General features: G+C 47.3%; 2 protein-coding genes across 4 annotated transcripts; one reads left to right on the top strand and one right to left on the bottom strand.

Moving 5' to 3' along the window:
• The first annotated feature begins 2,293 nt into the window (after positions 1-2,293).
• On the top strand, positions 2,294-10,713 carry CDKN3 (cyclin dependent kinase inhibitor 3). 3 transcript variants are annotated; one of them, XM_017836780.1, is made up of 8 exons: positions 2,294-2,383; positions 2,537-2,619; positions 4,401-4,456; positions 5,127-5,171; positions 6,084-6,306; positions 7,286-7,317; positions 7,712-7,815; positions 8,537-10,713. In XM_017836780.1, the coding sequence occupies exons 1-8, from the start codon at positions 2,330-2,332 to the stop codon at positions 8,621-8,623; spliced, it is 684 nt and encodes a 227-aa protein (XP_017692269.1). In that variant the 5' UTR covers positions 2,294-2,329; the 3' UTR covers positions 8,624-10,713. The 3 variants fall into 3 exon arrangements, with proteins under 3 accessions (XP_017692269.1, XP_017692267.1, XP_017692268.1); XM_017836778.1 differs by having other exon boundaries at positions 2,337-2,398; positions 2,471-2,619; XM_017836779.1 differs by having other exon boundaries at positions 2,344-2,404; positions 2,477-2,619.
• Positions 10,714-10,978: 265 nt separating this feature from the next.
• Positions 10,979-18,129, bottom strand: CNIH1 (cornichon family AMPA receptor auxiliary protein 1). Its single transcript, XM_017836781.1, has 5 exons — positions 17,988-18,129; positions 16,745-16,813; positions 13,100-13,212; positions 12,665-12,808; positions 10,979-11,892 (listed from the first exon to the last, which is right to left on the bottom strand). Exons 1-5 carry the CDS (start codon positions 18,066-18,068, stop codon positions 11,865-11,867), a joined length of 435 nt encoding a protein of 144 aa, XP_017692270.1. The 5' UTR covers positions 18,069-18,129; the 3' UTR covers positions 10,979-11,864.
• Positions 18,130-18,375: the final 246 nt, after the last annotated feature.

Raw genomic sequence — 18,375 nt, 5'->3', positions numbered from 1 at the left:
AGCCCTTACGTGTGGCTATTTTTCCTCGCATTCCACAGGCATCCAATCTACAAACTGATAAAAACTTCCAGAAGGTAAAGCCTTGGTGTCATCAGTGCTTTCCTTTTGATTTGCCAAAAGGACACTTTTTTGGCAGAAAACTAAAATACACCATAAACAAGCTTTAGCACATCCCAATTTGATGTGCTGGACAACAGCTCAACTTAAGAAACAATCAGAAAACCCTAACAAGTAATCAGCTACAAACATTTGTCATTTAATTCTGCCAGGTGCCAAGGGTAACAAGGAAACTCACAGGACTTCCTCAAGTTTGCTTTTTTTTTTTCCCAAATTTTTTCCTACACTTAGTTTGGATTTCCCACTTACAGATGATCCCTATTTATTTCTGCCACAGCCATTATCACCACTTCAGATTCCACGCAACATCATTATGATTTCCTCCATGTGAAGGCACCCAAACTCCAGAGAATTCCTTTGATCTTTTCAAAGAACAACCAGCACCCTTACCATTGTTGCTGTTAATTAATTTATTTATCAGTCTGATGTCGCTGCTTCTATAAAGGTATGATCCCTAGAGTTCAAGTCTGCAATACCTTTCTCCTGAAGAGGCAAAATTAATCTCAAGGGAATAAAAATACAGCAAATTTCACATCTTTATCAAGCAGCTTGAGTGTTGCACATAATCTCTAAAGGCACCAGAGCTAAAAATAAAAGCAAACAGCATACCTGTTCCTTCATGCAGTGGCTGTAGGAGTTATTAAAATGATGTTTACAGCCACAGTGACTGGCTGTCCTCACGTTGCCTCAATCCTTATGATGTATTTCTTCCCACTGCTCATCTTGGTCTGCAACATCTGGATTGTTTTAATTCTCCATTATGCTAAGTCGTGTAATTTTTGTACCTCTGCTATCATATTCTGGGGTTTAATAAACTGGTCTTCTCCTTGATCCTTCCATCATCTGTTTCTTCATTCCCTGGACCCACCCTAAATCCTGCCATTCCAAGCAATTTGTTCTGACAATCCCTCTCGGGCAGGTTTCATTAAAACCTCCAGCTGTGGAAGTGAAGTTACTAACGTAGAACTAAAAACCAAAAATCTCCCCACCTGGAGATCTTGCGCTGGCCCTACTGGGAATCCCACCAAACTCAAACCACTTGTGCCCAGCCATTCCTTTCACTTCAAACAACACCCTTGGAAGTCCCCGTGACATTATTGTCTAAACTGATGCCAAAAATCCCTGCTTGTGCCTGGCTCCTTCACAACTTAGTTCTGTCTGTGTCTAAACGCAGGTTGCAGAAACGCCTTAACATAATTTTAAAAAACAAAATCCTAAACTATCAATTTATGCATTTCTTCCTATTAATTAACAGCCAGAGTTACTGAAGGAATAAAGAAAAATGCTGCAAAAAGAGATCTATTTGAATGCCCTGAGGACAAGCAGCAGCCCAGCTCTTACAAGCGAGGCAGCCAAAAATCTTCTTTTTCCCCCTGGAACCATCTTTCACATTAGTTAAATTCAGGTAAAAACTCCATGATAGATAAAGTCAAAGTCAGGTAAAAGCTCCACGTTAGTTAAAGTCCAGAAAAAACTCTGTGCAACAGCCCTAACACCTATTTGCACAGAACAGAAAACAGGACCACGAAAAGAACATTTGGCATTAAGATCATGGTTTAAGAGAGCAAAGACTGCTCATCTTCCGCCGTTAGAAAGTCCTGTTTTCTGCACACAAAATGATCATCCCAAAACTCTGCAGGGCACCTGCTCAAGCACATCCTTGCTCTCTTGTGTGCTAGGACGAAAGGCTCACATCCATCTCCGTGTTTTATCATGGAATCACAGAATGGCTTGCGTTGGAAGGGACCTTATAGGCCATCTCATTCCAACCCCCTGCCATGGGCAGGGACACCTTCCACTAGCCCAGGTTGCTTCAGGCCCCGTCCAACCTGGCCTTGGACACTTCCAGAGATCCAGGGGCAGCTACCGGTTCTCTGGGCAACCTGTGCCAGGGCCTTATGGCTATCAGGAACATGAACAGCGGTAAAAACGCATCCAACAGGGATTAAAATGGAACGACGCCAGCGAGACGCACCCGCGCGCTCCCTCAGGGCCCTCACGAAGCCCCGCCCCCCGGGGCGCGAGACCGCCCCTTCCCGCCAAGTGGCCTCAGCCAATCAGCGCAGAGATTGCCACAACAGGCTGCGCTGTTTGTCTCTTAAAGCCCGCCCCTCTCCCCCGCTCACCAATCAGAGCGCTCCTCTCATGCAGCCCCGAGGGAGGCCCACTTGGCTCTCCACGCACCCTGTGAGCCGCAGCTTACCATTGGGCGATGCGGAGGTGGGCGGGGCCAGTTCGAACGGGTGGCGGCGCCATGGTGAACCCGGTGAGGGATCGGGATCGGGATCGGGATCGGGATCGGGATCGGGATCGGGATCGGGATCGGGGCCGGGGCCGGGGCCGGGGCCGGGGCCGGGGCCGGGGCCGGGGCACAGCCGAGGGTCCTGGTCCCCAAGTGAGCCCCTCGCTCTCCCCGCAGCCCAGCGCGGCGCCCGACGACGGCTTCGCCTCCTCAGACGACGAGGCCGGCGAGGAGGACCCGAGCCCGCTCCACATCTCCTGGTGAGGCGCCGCCCGCGGGGGTCCCTTCCCTCAGGAAATTGCATTAAATCCCTCTTCTGACAAAGAGGAGCTCTGGTCACCTGCCAGGGTTGTGGGTGGATGGCGATGTCCCTGAAAACGGATTAAAGCGGTGCCGGGGAACTGTCAGTGGAAGTGGCTGGCGTTGGAAGGGGCCTCTGGAACCCGCCCAGTGGGATCCCCCTGTTCAGGCAGGTTCACCCAGAGCAGGATCACATCCAGGTGGGTTTTTGATATCTCCAGGGATGGAGACTCCAGATCTTCCTTGGGCAGTTCCAGGGCTCTGTTCTTCCCTGTGAAGGCAGTGAGGCCCTGGCACAGGTTTCCCAGAGAAGCTGTGGCTGCCCCCGGATCCCTGGAAGTGTCCAAGACCAGGTTGGACGGTGCTTGGAGCAACCTGGGCTAGTGGAAGGTGTCCCTGCCCATGGCATGGGATGAGTTTTAATCCCTTTGCCATGAAATGAGCGTTTTAAGGCCGCTCAAAAAATCACCAGCAAAGGTATTAGTGAAAGCAGGTTTAATATAAAGGCAGTGGCACAACAGAGTTCGTGGCAAGGGTCACTCTACTACTTACTAAACAGTTAAAATACACTGAGAAAAAGCACACAAAAATCTAAAATCACTCTCAGTACCAGCCCAGAGACTCCATGTCTGTGGAGGCTGTGGTTGTGGAGGGGTAGGTAAGTGAGGCAAAAGGACAGAAGGTATAAGGACAAAAAGGAATACAGCCCAACACAGCCCAAAGGCCTGACAACACTTATAACTTATAGCTTAACTTAACACTTAATACCATTAACTTAACACTTAACTTATGACTTAACTTAATCTAACAGCACTTAACTTATAACTTAACTCTTAACCTATTAACAATTTAACTTGGATCTATATCTGATTTACTATACTATGACAGTCACTTACTTATAAACCTAAAGTATTTAAGAATTTAAGAAAGCAGTGTCCCTGGCACATTTATACAGCAAATGCACACAGACACAAAGGGTCTGCACAAGGTACCCGTGAAAAATTCCCCTGGAGTTCTGTGAAATACTCACTTGGAATGTTTTTGCATTCTCCCCAACGGGAGAAGGACGGAGGAGTGAGATGTCAGCCCAGGGTTTGTCAGTCAGGATCCCCCAGGAAATAGCAAACATGGAAGTTGCCACCTCTGAGAGGTGTCCCAGCTCAGGGGGGTGTCTCTGGTTGCCACAGCCCAGGAGAGCTGAGCGGGTCTCATTTTGGGACACCGTTTGTAGGGTCAAAAGAGAGTGGGCTTCAGTCGTGATAACCTGTCACCTCAGCCACACTTTGCATTCTTACACTTTGAAAGTGTTATTCAGGCAAAAAGTTTCCAGGGACGTTCATTAGAAAAGCAAGGGACTGGTCACACAACACAACTCTGGGAACAGACAGGATTTCTGGCGAGCTCCAAGCGGCTCAGCCTGAGCCTTGTCAAGGCCGAGGCCTAACGAGCACTACTCAGATCATAGTCAGGGGTGAGGAGGGGGGATTGCACCACCACACCCTTCCAACCCAGACCATTCTGGGGTTCTGTGATTTTGTCGCCCTCCAGAAAGTTTTTCCTCATAATCAGATGGAGCCTCCCATGATTCAGTTTGTGCCTGTTGTCCCCTGTCCTGTCACCAGGCACCACTCAAAGGGTCTGGTCCTCAGACCTGACCTGACACCTGCCCTCAAGATGCTTATAAATTTAAATAATCAAACTCTCACCTTCTGATTTATGTTTATTTTTAATTTTCTGATAGGTTGTCTTTGTCTCCTCTCTACTCTTCCAAGTTCCTGGGATTATGCTCCCTTCCAGGTAAGAAGCATTCGCTGAAGTTTGCATGTTTGAAAGCTGAAGAGGGGTAATACCTTGTACCCCAAAATTCTCTGTGGCTTATTTTGTAATCTACCACTGGAATAATTGTTTTGGAAACAACAAAGCAAATCCATAGAATATCTTAATGTAAGATCACATGTTTTTAATGTACAGAATAAACATACAAGCTTCCACTGTATTTTTAACTACCAAAACTGCAGCCATGGTGAATCTCCTGTGGTCACCAGACCACTCAACTCTTAACTCAGTTATCAGTGGATAACTGATCTTTATCCACCCCTTTTATTTCTTGGTTTTTTTGTTTGTTGTTTTTTTGTGTGTGTGTGTGTCTTTTTATGCTTTACCCCGATTCAAAATTTCCAAAACTTTTTATCTGGAAAACCCAAAGCAGCTTAAAACCTTGGGCAGATTTCTTCTTTTAATCCTATTACATTAGAGCATTAAGCAGATAATGGTGCTTGAACTGCCTCCTGTGCCAGGGATCTACTTGCAAAAAAAAAAAAAGAACTTGTGTTTTGCTTGGGGTGTGGCTTGGTTGCTCGCTCTGGTTTTGGGGGGAGGTTGCCTGTGCTCTGCTCTTCAGCTGCAGCAGCCATTCCATAAATGTCACTTACCTGGAGTGGGAATTTTTGTCCATGATTTGTTTCAGGTTGCAGGTTTAAGGATGTCAGGAGGAACCTTCAGAAGGATGTAGGTGAGTCTTCTGGCCAGTGTGTAAAGTGCCTCTCGCTCGTGTAAAGGGCAAGAAAAAGGTGCAGCTGCAGCAAATATCTTGGCACAGTCACAGATCACTTTTAGATGTGCCAGTGCCACTTCCCCTGTGGCTTCCCTACAAATACGGGATAAATAGTTGGGGTATTTCCAGGCTGGAGCTACACAGACATCTGTGTGTCCTTCACAGGAACCATGAGGCATCTTTAAAGCAGCTGGGGTCAAGATGAATTACAAACTTGTAACATCCCCTTCCCAGAGGAAAGTGAGGTTGGGATAGAAAGATGGGATTATTTAAAGATTTGTGCTGAGTATTCACCTGTGAGCACTAGAAGGGCAGAGACTGATAGCACAAACCCCACAGTGTTTGGACAAGTGAAGCTTGGGAAGAAAATCCTGGGTGAGGCCCTGGCACAGGTTTGCCCAGAGAAACTGTGGCTGCCCCTGGATCCCTGGAAGTGTTCCAGGCCAGGTTGGATGGGGCTTGGAGCCACTTGGGATAGTGGAAGGTGTCCCTGCCCATGGCAGGGGGGTAGAATGAGATGGGCTTTCAGGTCCCTTCCAAGCCAAACCATTCTGGGACTCAGTGATTTTAAGCTGGAGATGGGACAGAAAGATGCTTTAATAGTCAACATGCTCCCCTCAGTGCTGATGTGCTTCCTAGTGAGGCTTCTCTCAGGACTCCTCTGAACTGAGAAAACTCCTCACCTGGATCGTCTAAAGGCAAACGTGGGGGAGACTCAGTGGAAGGAAATGCTGCTCAAAGCAAAATTTCTCACTCCTGTTGTCTTAACCTCAGAGATTAAACAAGAGACTCAGAACCAAGCAGCTTATCTGTGTATCCCTGAGCTTGATAGGCTTTTGTTTATTTGCAAGTGTATTAATCCATTGGCAGGAGAACTGAAGAACTGTGGGATCCAGGACATATTTGTGCTTTGTACCAGAGGAGAGCTCTTAAAATACCGAGTGCCAAACCTGATAGACACCTACCAACAGCACGGGATGTGTGTGCACCACCATCCCATTCCCGATGGGAACGCTCCTGACATTGCCACGTGCTGCGAAATCCTGGAAGAGCTCAGAAGCTGCCTGGAAAATAACCGGAAAACAATGATACAGTAGGTCCTGGTTAGATGTATAAGCAGGTGAAACAATGGTTTGAAATGGTAATTGCAGTCTTTTGGGTTAGTTCAAGCTGTGAAAAGCTGCTTGTTCCTCCTTCTCCGCCTTTTTGGAGAGAACTCGTCCTTTGTAAGATTAGAGTGTCCCATTTCCCCTTGCTCTGTCCAGCAGAGTGTGTTGAAGGGCTCCTTGCTCCCAGCCTACCTGGATAGCAGGTGTGCAGCAGGAGATGTGAGCTAAACCAGCTCTTGTCAGAGGTTGTGGATGCCCCATCCCTGGAAGTGTTCAAGGCCAGGTTGGACGGGGCTTGGAGCAACCTGGTCCAGTGGAAGGTGTCCCTGCCCATGGTAGGGGGTTGGAATGGTCTTTAAGGTCCCTTCCAACCCAGACCAGTCTATGATTCTATAACAGGGCCCTGGGCTGTTTATTAGGAACTCAGTGCGTTCCAGCAGTGCAAAATTCCCTCTTAAATCACATGAAACTGGTTTAAAGTAATTTATTTAGACACCTGTAGCTGAGCTCAGGGGGGAAGAGCTTTCCCTGTTCCCTGAATGACCCAGCACAGACATCCACCGACTCCTTGGTTTTCCTGCTGGTGCAGAACCCTGCTGTCCTCACAGGTATCCTCAAAACCTTAATCTGGAGTAGGATCTAAAGAAAATTCAGGGTGTCCACCCTCGTGCCATTTTCTGTCCTCCCATGCCTTTGGGACTATTACCAGGAATGAAAGGGAACTTTAAAACTGAAGTTTTAAAGACACTTAAGGAAGATCTGAAGAACAAATGGGAGATATCCCTGTAGGTATAGAAATAGAATATATAAAATACACAGAAATTGTTGTTGACTCCCTTGTGCCACTGGTGCTCTTTATGATATTGAGGTGAGAATTGTGTCCATATATTTATGCACTGGGGGGTCTCTGGGTGTTGCAGTTTCCCACAGCTTCTTACAACCAGATGTTTCCTTCTCTCCCAGCTGTTACGGTGGCCTTGGGCGCTCCTGTCTCGGTAAGAACTTGTCTTACTATAAAGGGGATGGACTTGTTCCTCTGCATCCTCCTTCCCCCCAGTGTTCCAGAGCATTAGTTCCCATGTGTGACCCAGAAGGAAGGGGTGGTGATACTGCCAGGAGACACAAAGGGGACTTAACTGGGTGTACTGGCACTCATTCTTGAAAAGCCTAGGAATTGCATCCCAAGTGCTGCTAGGAAGGCGGGGTAAAACAGTGTTTCCAAAGCCTGCAGGCTTGGGCAGGAGCAGCAGCAGATGGGCCAGTGCCCAGAAATAGGATTCAGGAAAAAAACCCAACAGATGTGTGACCCCGACGGGAGTTTTGCTGGGGTGGTTTTCCTGGGACAAGCCTGTGGCTGTGCATCCATGTGCACACACCTTTCCCTTGCAGTGGCTGCCTGTCTCCTGCTCCAGCTCTCGGACACACTGGCACCTCAGCAGGTGATAGAGAGCCTCAGGAACCTGAGGGGATCCGGGGCCATACAGACCATCAAGGTAACGGGGCTGCAGCAGGTGACACACGTGTCCAAACAGGAGGGACAGCTCGGCCAGGCCCCTCCTGCCATTCCCAAAGGGATCCCTCTGTCTTTCCAACATGCTCCACAGCTGCTCCCTGGGGGTTGAGCTGTTCCCTGCTGAAGCTGCTGAACAGCTTCTCCCAGGGAACCAGCGACAGGACAAAAGGAAATGGCCTCAGGTTGTGCTAGGGGAGGTTTAGGTTGGATATTAAGGAAAATTTCCTCATGGAAAGGGTTGTCCAGCCCTGGCACAGCTGCCCAAGTCAGTGGTGGAGTCCCCATCCCTGGAGGGATTTAAAAGCCATGTGGATGTGGCACTTGGGGACATGGGTCAGTGGTGGCCTTGGCAGTGCTGAGGGAACAGCTGGACTTGATGATCTTGGAGGGCTTTTCCAACCTAAATCATTCCATGATGCAAAATAAAGCAGCTTTGAATTCTGACACTGAGCTCCCACCTATGAGGACCGTGTTTTGCATTACCTTGGGCTCACATTGCCCTTGACGGGATCCAAGCCAAGATCCATGTAATCTGTGTCTGACAGTGAAAAACTCCAGAGGGTTGGATCAAGCACAAGAAGAACAAACCAGACTAGAGGGTGCAGTTTTCCTCCTGGGGTATCAAACAGATTTTTAAGAGGGGTGGTGCCTCTTTCTGACAGCGCAGAGCACTCACTGCAGACCTGGTTGTGCTTTTCCAGCAGTACAACTTCCTCCATGATTTCCGGGAGAACCTGGCTGCACACCTGGCAACGACGGACACGGTGCCGAGATCGGCATCGCGGTAGCTGGCACTGCCCTGGGCATCTCGGTGCCTGTGGAACTCACGTGGATGAGACACCTCTCCCCTGACCTTGACTTCCTCACTGCTCCTGCCTGGGGGACACAGCTGCTCCCTCCCAAATCCGGCTGTGAAACTTCGGGGTGGGGATGGAGATCCTGCAGGATGTGCAGCATCTCCCCCTCCTTGGTGACTTTAATACTCACTGCCTTAAAAATACATCTGCAAGTGTGGTTGTGCTCACTGCTGTTCTGGTGGCCTGCACGCCTGGCTTTCCATATAATAATCTGGATTCATGTTGGGATGACATGTTGGGAGCTGGATAAAAATTACAACACTGGAGCTGTTTACAAACACCCTCAGCAAAGTCAGGCTGGAGGGCTCACCCCTTATGAGCTGTAAGAACTCGTTCTAAAACGTCACATTTCCGCTCCCTGTGTTCAGGAATATTTAGGAATGGGTCCCCTCGTTCCACAAGTAGGAGGTGTTGCACCACAGATCTGTAACAAGCCAAACAGGTGGGTTTTTAGGTGGCTGCCGGGAAGAGACACTGCTGTAGCTGCGTGGGTGAGGCTCTGGCACAGCCCTTCTGCCTGCTGACAGCAGAGAAAGTAAACAAACAATCAGCTGTGAGCCGGAGAGGATCCCACAGGAACACTCCTCTAACAGTCCCCATCCCTCCTGTTCCACTATATCCACTCATGAAGGGAAGATGAACAGGCAGGTTTTGATAAAACTTTGATTTTTTCAGGACCTTCCCAAGTCAGAAGTTGTGACACGAGACTCCACCACAGCTCTGGTGGCTTTGAGTTGAAGGAAAACTGACTTGAATTTAAATTTCTCCCTTTAACATGTTTAAAACCAGACACCTGAGCGCAGGTTTAAAGGTGATTTCTACAGATTGATTAGTTTTTACTGCCATTCCCTTCTCCACCCCTACAGCAGACACAGGAACTCCTCCAGTTTCCACTTAGAGAAAATACTCTGCTCCAAATGTGCCCCGGTGTTTAATCCTTGCAGCTGAGGGGTTTCAGATATTAAGTATTTGTCGTATGACTCAGCAGGAAACTTGCTGACAGGGAGAGAAATGTTCTTTACTCTCTCCATAATCTTTTGCCTCCTGGAACTCCAAAACTAATGACAATCAGAAAAGCAATTCTATGTACGTATTATGTATTTTAATAGCTCTCAGGACTATTCTTCTCCCTTCAGGAAGAGGATTTGAAGTTACCACAGCCTGAGTTCTCTTAGTCCCAGTACATTATAAAAAGAGAAGAATTCAGAGCAGAGAGGAGGAAACTGCCACTCTGCATCCCCTGGGCACCCCAACTTGGTGTGGTAATAGCCTGGAAAAGGGAAAATTTGTGGAGGAGAAAGGACAGACCCAAAGCTACGGAAGGAATTCCAACCAGGAAGAGATCAAGCAGAATTCTCTGCTCTGACAGATCACTCATAAATAACAGCATAAATAACATGGAAATAGGAGTTTAGGGGCACCAAATGAAATCTGGCAGAACTGCTGAACAAGTACGTTTAACAGTAATTAATTCCACTGCAGAACTCACTTTCTTGGGATTGCCCAGAGAAGCTGTGGCTGCCCCATCCCTGGAAGTGTTCAAGGCCAGGTTGGACAGGGCTTGGAGCAATCTGGGATAGTGGAAAGTTGGAACTGGATGGTCTTTAAGGTCCCTTCCAACCCAAACCATTCTGAGGTTCTGGGATCTTCCATACCAGGTTATAAAAGTGCTCAGAAAGCAACTGAACCGATGGCAGAGAAGCCCTTCAGGGCTGTTTAAGATGCCAAAGCTCTCCCAGGACACCTGTAACACACAAATTTCCAAACACACTCACTCCTCAGGCAGAGATGTTCAACACCTGCCCTGTCTCATACTGTTCTTCCTCAGCTGTTGCCACTGCCCAACACACCAGTACTGGAGTGCCTGGATTTCTGGTGGACCCCAGTGCAAACACTGGTACAGCTTTTGTTGCCTCTGACACCCCAGAAACCCAAAGTGAACAAATACACCGTTTATACAAAAGAAAAAGTTTTACTAGAACTGGGAAACTCTGCATTGTTCTCCAGCACAGGTAAATGAGAAAGACTCCTAATTATTACTCGTAAACTAAGCAGCTGTTTGCAGTCACAATTTACAATATTTATGTGAAACATCTTCCCCTGCCCCATCTACTATTTAAACTTCATGAAAAAAAGGCAGGAAATGAGAGCTTCCCTTTTCCAGACATAATTTGGTTCCATGTTCTATTTTTAGAGGGAATGCAATTATCCATGTAAATCTGAGCGATGGACACAGCGAGGATCTGCCGAATTTAGAAACAAAACAAGGCACCAGATGAAAGGAGGTGTTGCTGAATTTGAGATTTGTTTTTTATTGTCATTTATTGCACTAAGGAACAGTGGGGCAGTTTCACAATCTCACTTTCTGCTTTGAGAAAGTCTGGAGTATTTATTACTCTTAAACCCAAGAGTGTTTTCATTACTGGACTTGGTAAATGTTGGAGGTTTATCCATTTGTTAATCAGACAGCACAGACATTTAAAAAAAAAAAATTATTTAAATTCATTCCTCCATGGACAATTCAGCTTCTCCTACCACAGTGACACAGGCTCGAGATTAAAGCAGGGCTAATGTTTGGAAGAGATACAGAAGGACCTGGACCATGCACAAAAAGGGAAAGACTAACCAGACAAAAAAAAAAAAAACCAAACCAAAATAGAACTACTTTTGCAACTGTGTCCATGAATTCATATCCTAAGACCAACGTCACCTACGGGCAAAACACAGCATTCCAGTCCTTCCCAAGCACTCGGAGCTACGGCTGATTTAGAGTTAAGAGTGGGATACACAAGTCCAAGTGAGCCACTACAAAGCCCAGCCTAAAGCAAATCCCTAGTTGTCCTAAGGCAAGTAGTAACCAACAGCTACTCGAAGGTTATGGCTGTTCCTTATGCAGTGCAAAGTCAAAACTTTCCAAACCCCAGTCACCTTTATATTAATTTACACGTAATTCTTTAATTTCGGCGTCCCAGGAAAATATAAGAAAACAGTCTTTCCACAAGTGTAAAATGTGGAAACATTTTAAAAACAGGGGAGTCATTGTTTTCTAATGCAATTGCGGTCGTCGGGTTCCGGATTTAATTCTTGGTCAGAGGTTCTTGTTGTAAAGAATCCATGGTTTTTTGTGGCTTTTGCATGCACTTAACTGGAACAAAGCTTGCTGAGTGTCTTCTTAAGAGCTCACCAGGACATAAATCATGCTGCAAAAGAAAATAAAAATATGAACATGCATCACTCTGATCAGTGTTACACATTTAACGTACATTCTAAGGAACAAGTTCATGTGAGATACATGGATTGTGACTGAAGATTTGACATGATGACTCTCCTACTTCAACAAAATTCACATTTACATCAAATACTTTAAAAATATTCATGTTTCAGCTTCTTAATGGAAATGCTCTGAGGGTTTATTATATTATGCTTAAAAGAAAAGCTTGGAGCTTTCCAGCTCCATGGAATACAGACTCAAAACAGTAATTCCGACCAAATTAAGACTCGTGTTTGAAACAGAATTAATGGTGATTGTGGATTCTTTTTCAGGAAAGTTGGCATTGTATGAACACCTTATCACAGTCACAGAACAGTTTGGGTTGGAAGGGACCTTGAAGGTCATCCAGTTCTATGCCCCAACATGGGCAGGGACACCTTCCACTATCCCAGGTTGCTCCAAGCCCTGTCCAGCCTGGCCTTGGGACAGTTCCAGGGATGGAGCAGCCACAGCTTCTCTGGGCAACCTGTGCCAGGGCCTCACCACCCTCACAGCCAACAGTTCCTTCCCAATATCCCATCTAACCCTGCTCTCTGTCAGTGTGAAGCCATTTCCCAGGTCTTATCACTCCATGCCCATGTCCAAAGTCCCTCTCCAGCTCTCCTGGAGGCTCCATTCAGGCACTGGAAGGAATATATCCCTGTGTACAATATTTCTCTGGTGCACTGAGCCAAAACTTCAGACTGAGGGGAAAAACTTACCCATATAGGTAGTAAAAAAAGGATAGAAGGTAGAATGCTAATTTGCACCATCCTTCTTTCTGGCAATAGGCTAAAATATCTGCATTCATGATGGTCGTAGGGTCGTAGAGCCCCGGGCCGCTCATCACGGGTCTGCTCATGTACCTGGAACGGGGGCACAGGGAGGTGTGGGATGAGGGCCACGGGAAACATTGGATCCCGCCCCCCACCCACCAAGGAATACCAGGACACACAACACAACCCTCGCACAGCACAAGAGAATAAAAAATTAAAACACCCAAGGAAGCCAAGTGATGGTTCTCATTGTGCAGCCACAAACTTTCATGGTGTCGTGTCAAAAAAGCGTCTTTGTCTTCCCAAGACACAGAACACGGGACAGGACACGGCAACGGGAGAACAAGAACAATTCACTGAGCACAGCCACACCAAAATTACCTCCAAATATGATAGGCCAACAAGGGCATATTGAGACCCAGTGTGAGCCACTCTGCTGCACAGAGAAACATGACACAGAAGAATGCATGGATGAGGTACTCTGGAAGTACAAGCTGGAAAAGAAAAAGATGAGTTAGAAGTTTCGATCACACAGAGCAAAACGTGTGGCGTTTCAGCTGCTTTGGAGGTGAGTGTTTGCTTAAAAATCATATTTAAAACCAACACTACCAAGAACAAGACTGTGGAACGTGAAAGCAGCAGCCAGCAGTGCTGCCTTGCTGTTTTCACATGATATTCATGGACCAAGTAGAAAAATTTATAAAATCAGATGCTCAGATCGATATTTTTTTCATTGCTTCTAATAAAGTGACAGATTCCACGCTTTACACGTGACCCTCAGAAAAGATCACCGCGATATTTCTGCTCATGCAACAGCGAAATATCAGCAGGAAACATGCTCCTTAGAACGGCTTATAGGCAGAAGGATGTTTGTGTTCTCCTGGTTCACAGCTTTGCTTTGGTATCCACACGTCCACAACTTCTCAAAGTCGAATTACTGCCAAAATGTAACACCCCAGGCAGAGCTTCACCCAGCCAAACCAGTCACACACAGGGGTCGGCTCCACACGGGCAGTTCGGGGGGAATTAGGCAGTTTTCCCTCCCAGTTCCCACTGTGCATGCCTCACAGCACCATGCTTCCAGCAGAAGCCCACAGAGCTCATCATCAGGGTACCATGGAACCACGGGAAGCATGAAATGCCAGGTGTATTAGTGTTGTTAATAGGAACAACATGGAGAGGTACGGAGAGTAAACACATGCAAAGGGCTGCGGAACCTGACGCCCACCACGAGAGGAAAGGTCTCGACAGGTCACCCCAAGTGCTGTTTACTGCCTTATCACACGGGTCAGAAGGGATCATGCATGGAATAACAGGGTGGTTTGGCTGGAAGGGACCTTAAAGATCATCCAGTTCCAGCCCCTGCCACGGGCAGGGACACCTTCCACTATCCCAGGTTGCTCCAAGCCCTGTCCAACCTGGCCTTGGACACTTCCAGGGATGGGGCAGCCACAGCTTCTCTGGGCAACCTGTGCCAGGGCCTCCCCACCCTCACAGGGAACAATTTCTTCCCGATATCCCATCTCACCCTGCCCTCTGGCAGTGGGAAGCCATTCCCCCTTATCCTGTCACTCCATCACTTGTCCAAAGTCCCTCTCCAGCTCTCTTGGAGTCCCTTTAGGCTCTGGAAGGGGCTCTAAGGTCTCTCTGGACCCTTCTCTTCTCCAGGCTGAATCCCCCCAGCTGTCCCACCCTGACTCCACAGGAGAAGCAGCAGATCTGTAAAAGCTTCTCCTCCTCAACTCAGGCCCACTAAAACTTCTCCTCAGGAAAAACACTCCATTTCCACCCAAAGATTTAATCTGTGTGCACACACACACACACACCACACTCTGCCCCTTTTTTTGGGCAGTGACTAACATTGCACAGGGCGATTACATCGAAGTTTCAGTGGTTTATAATTTTTTCATTCTTCTCTTAAAGCCCCAAAAATATCTTCCTAGAAATCTAACAGCTACCAACAAACATTCTCACCACCTCCTTTGCTACACCCTCCTGCCTCTCTAAATGAAGAATAACAAAGGAAACTTGCATCAACACCACCAAAATTCAGCTGTCATACACAAAATTTTCCAAGAAAATATCTTCACCCAGACCCTTCTTTGCATACTTACCATTTACACATGGCAATTATTTATAGCAGAACAACAACTGCCCTGTCCAATACACAATGCATTTGGCAGCCTGCTCAGACAGATCCACCAGGCCTGAAAAATCTGTATTTATTTACCTACAGCAGCCCAAAATTTGTTTTTCTTTTCTCTTGTTTATTATAACCCTACTCCCACACTGGAATACCTGCCTCTTTTCAAATCTCCCACACTTTATCCTCCCTTTCTGTCCTAAGGGAAAATTAATTACATCACATTCTGCCATATTTATCACAGAAACGAGGGAGGGTGAATCTGGTTGCTGAGAAAAGACATGACTATAACAGGAGCAGGGAAGAGAAGGAATCAGCAGTGTACTAAGGAGATACTATTTTGGGATAATCTTTCTACTGAGGTGTCTCAATTCCTACCAGGATTTTTTGATTCTTTGTCCAGGAGAACAACCCTCCTGTGTGTTTGCCCAGCATCATTTACCAGATTCCCTTTAAGAGCCTGGATCCCAACTCCACTTTTAGGGGCTCATCTGCTCTCACAGGAACAGCAAACATGAAGTTATTTCAGACTTCCAGGTCACAAAGCTGCCACGTAAAGGACACTCCATGCACAGGGTTAAGATTTGGTTAAACATGCGCATTTGAGCACTACAAAGGTTTGCAGGAAGACCATAATGCATCCATGTAATGAGAACTGGCCTCTCCCACACTGCAGCAGGAATGACTGGAACAGACCAAGCAAGGGAAACTGTTAAATGCGCAGCTCTCCGAGCAGGAAACCCCCTCTCCGAGCTGCAACCTCTGCCTGGCACCTCTGCTCCTCCCCACTCTCCTCACGCCGTAAGACCACTTGAATTTGTGTGCTGTAAATCTAAAATGCCTTTTTTTTTTTTCCCTTCCAGCTACTGTAAATTCATTTACAACTTGCATAATTTACTTAAACCACAGTAAAGTTTCAGCCCAGGCCACGCTGCTGTGCTGCCCCTCCGTCCTCCCCCGGCCTGGGCACACACAGAGTAAAAACCAGGAGAAATGCACAAAATCCTGCAGGATCAAACTGTCTGTCCTTCAACAAGCCTCCCCTCTGCTGCTGGCCTGTAAGAGATGCAGGCAAATAGTTTGCCTCAAATTCTTTTCCTAAGCCAAGGAGTGTCAGAGTTGCATCCAAGAGAGGACACCGGGACACACTCCTGATCCTGGAACACAAAATAGACAAGTGAAGATAATTCCTATCGCCTTCCACCCACCTAAATCCTCCAAAAAAGATCAGAATTGACTTGGTCAGTGCTTAAAACAAACAACTGTTCTCCTCTAACCCCAGAGTTCAGTAAATCTGGCTTGGGAAACACGATTTATTTCTGCCTGAAGTTACTTTCTGACACCTGAAGGCATGTAACAGTTTTCCCCACGCCGCTGGGTAAGCAAGCAGAATTGTTTTTGCACAAAATATGGAAATCCATGAAGTTGTTATAAACCCCAAGGAACAAAGAACGAGCAGATGGACAGGCAGACTAAACAAAACAGCTTAATAGTATTACAAATGTTCCTAACAAAATGAGAGGGGAGTGGCGTCAAAAAACACGAAACTGAAGAGCAGTACACACCTTTAATGCAATTTTGACTCTTTTAATCTTTTTGACCTTTTCAACTGTCTTTGTGCCGAAAATGTGGAAAGCAGATTGAAAGAATGTTAGTATGACAGCTGACAAGATCACCAACAGATTAATAACAGTCAGAATATTCAACTTGAAAGTAAAGAATCAGACAAAGAATTTCCCTAAAATTTCTACCAACAGCAAGGTTTTGTCAACCCAGATGCAATTCTATTGCCTAGGCAGATTGCATCAAGATAACACCAAAAAAAAAATAAGCACTTTACATATATTTATTTAACAAAACAAAAAGTCTAGTGTGCTACTTACAGGATTGAGTGTATTACACTGGTCTATGGGGTTCTTGTAATCAGTCTTCAGTTCATCAAATGCTATAATCTAGGGGGGTAAAAAAATGAAACAGTTGTAATTGCTCAGTCCAGGAGCAACGGTGTATTTTATCCATGAACAGTGACATTTTGTCACAGAACTGCTGCCGTTGTGTTCAGGGACATTTTAACATCATAAACCCACAGGTAAAACACATGGGAAATGGGTTTTATAAACAGGAAAGCAGAAGATTCTTCAGGTATTCAAAGACCTCTGCCCACTCTCCACATTTTCACCTCCCCACCAGCAATGAATTTCCAACATCCTCTTCATCAGTTCTTAACCCCAGACCCCAAACCTCACACAGGACTATCTTGGTGGCCAGCAGGAACCAGAGATGGGCTTCCTTAATCCAGAAAAAGCAACAGCAAGCTTAAAAGCTGCCAAATATTTTGCCTCGCTGCCTAAGTAAATGCTGAGCCCACATATATCACAGAATCACAGAATTTTTAGGGCTTGGAGGAGATCATCCAGTCCAACCCCCCTGGCAAGGCAGGGTCACCTAGAGCAGGTGACTTTATATGCCTAAAAGGTGCATCCATAAAAAAACCCAAGCATGTGAACACTCGAGCTTTTCGTGCCATAAAAATAAGAAAAAAAAATTTAAAAAAAAAAAAAAGATGCAGCGTGAAGTAAAAAAGCCACTTCTACAGAACAAATGCCTGCCAAGCATCACATCCTCCCCTAGAGCACCTCCCCTGGCAGGGACCTGTTCGGCTGCTCTCCCTGTGCCGGGCTCGAGAAAGAAATCACGGAATCATGGAATGGTTTGGGTGGGAAGAGACCTTAAAGATCATTTAGTTCCAACCCCTCTGCCATGAGCACCTTCCACTAGACCAGGCTGCTCCAAGCCCCGTCCAAACTGGCCTTGGACACTGCCAGGGATGGGGCAGCCACAGCTTCTCTGGGCAACCCGTGCCAGGGTCTCACTGCCCTCACAACAAGGAATTTTCTCCCAGTATCCCGCCTAACCCTGCCCTCTGTCCATGTGAAGCCATTCCCCCTCATTCACTCACTATCTGCCCGCATAAAAACCCATTTTATCCGCACAGAGGCCGATTCCCCCTCTGAGGGCGGCTCCGGATGCGACTCCCCCGCTCCCTCCGCGGCTCTCCGGGGACCCCCTGAGGGCTCTCCGGGACCCGTCCCCGGGCCGGGCGCATCCCCGGGCCCCCACACTCACATGCCAGATGGCGAAGAAGATGAGCGCGGCCGTGAGCAGCAGCGCCAACATGTAGCAGAAGGCGGCGAACGTGAAGGCCATGGCGGCGGCGGGCGCGGGGGCTGCCGGGCGCCTCAGGACCCGCCCGCGCAGCCGCCATGGCCGCGCCCGCAGCGCCCCCTGCCGGGCCCGCCCGCGCCGCCATTTCGTGAGGGGCGTGCGAGGGGAGGGGGGCGAGAACGGGGGGGCTTCGGGTTAAAATGTGGGAGGCGCGGAGCGCGAGGGGATTGTAACACAACCATGGAATCGCAGAAGCAAAGAATTGCTTAGGTCGGAAAAGACGTCTGAGATTCTCGACCCCAACCTTTGACCCATCACCACCTTGTCAGTGAAACCAGAGCACTGAGTG

Source organism: Lepidothrix coronata, unplaced genomic scaffold (assembly GCF_001604755.1).
Source record: "Lepidothrix coronata isolate B3197 unplaced genomic scaffold, Lepidothrix_coronata-1.0 Scaffold284, whole genome shotgun sequence".
NCBI lineage: Eukaryota > Metazoa > Chordata > Aves > Passeriformes > Pipridae > Lepidothrix > Lepidothrix coronata.
The sequence above is the reverse complement of the archived record's forward strand: the minus strand, read 5'-3'. Positions and strand labels throughout refer to the sequence as shown.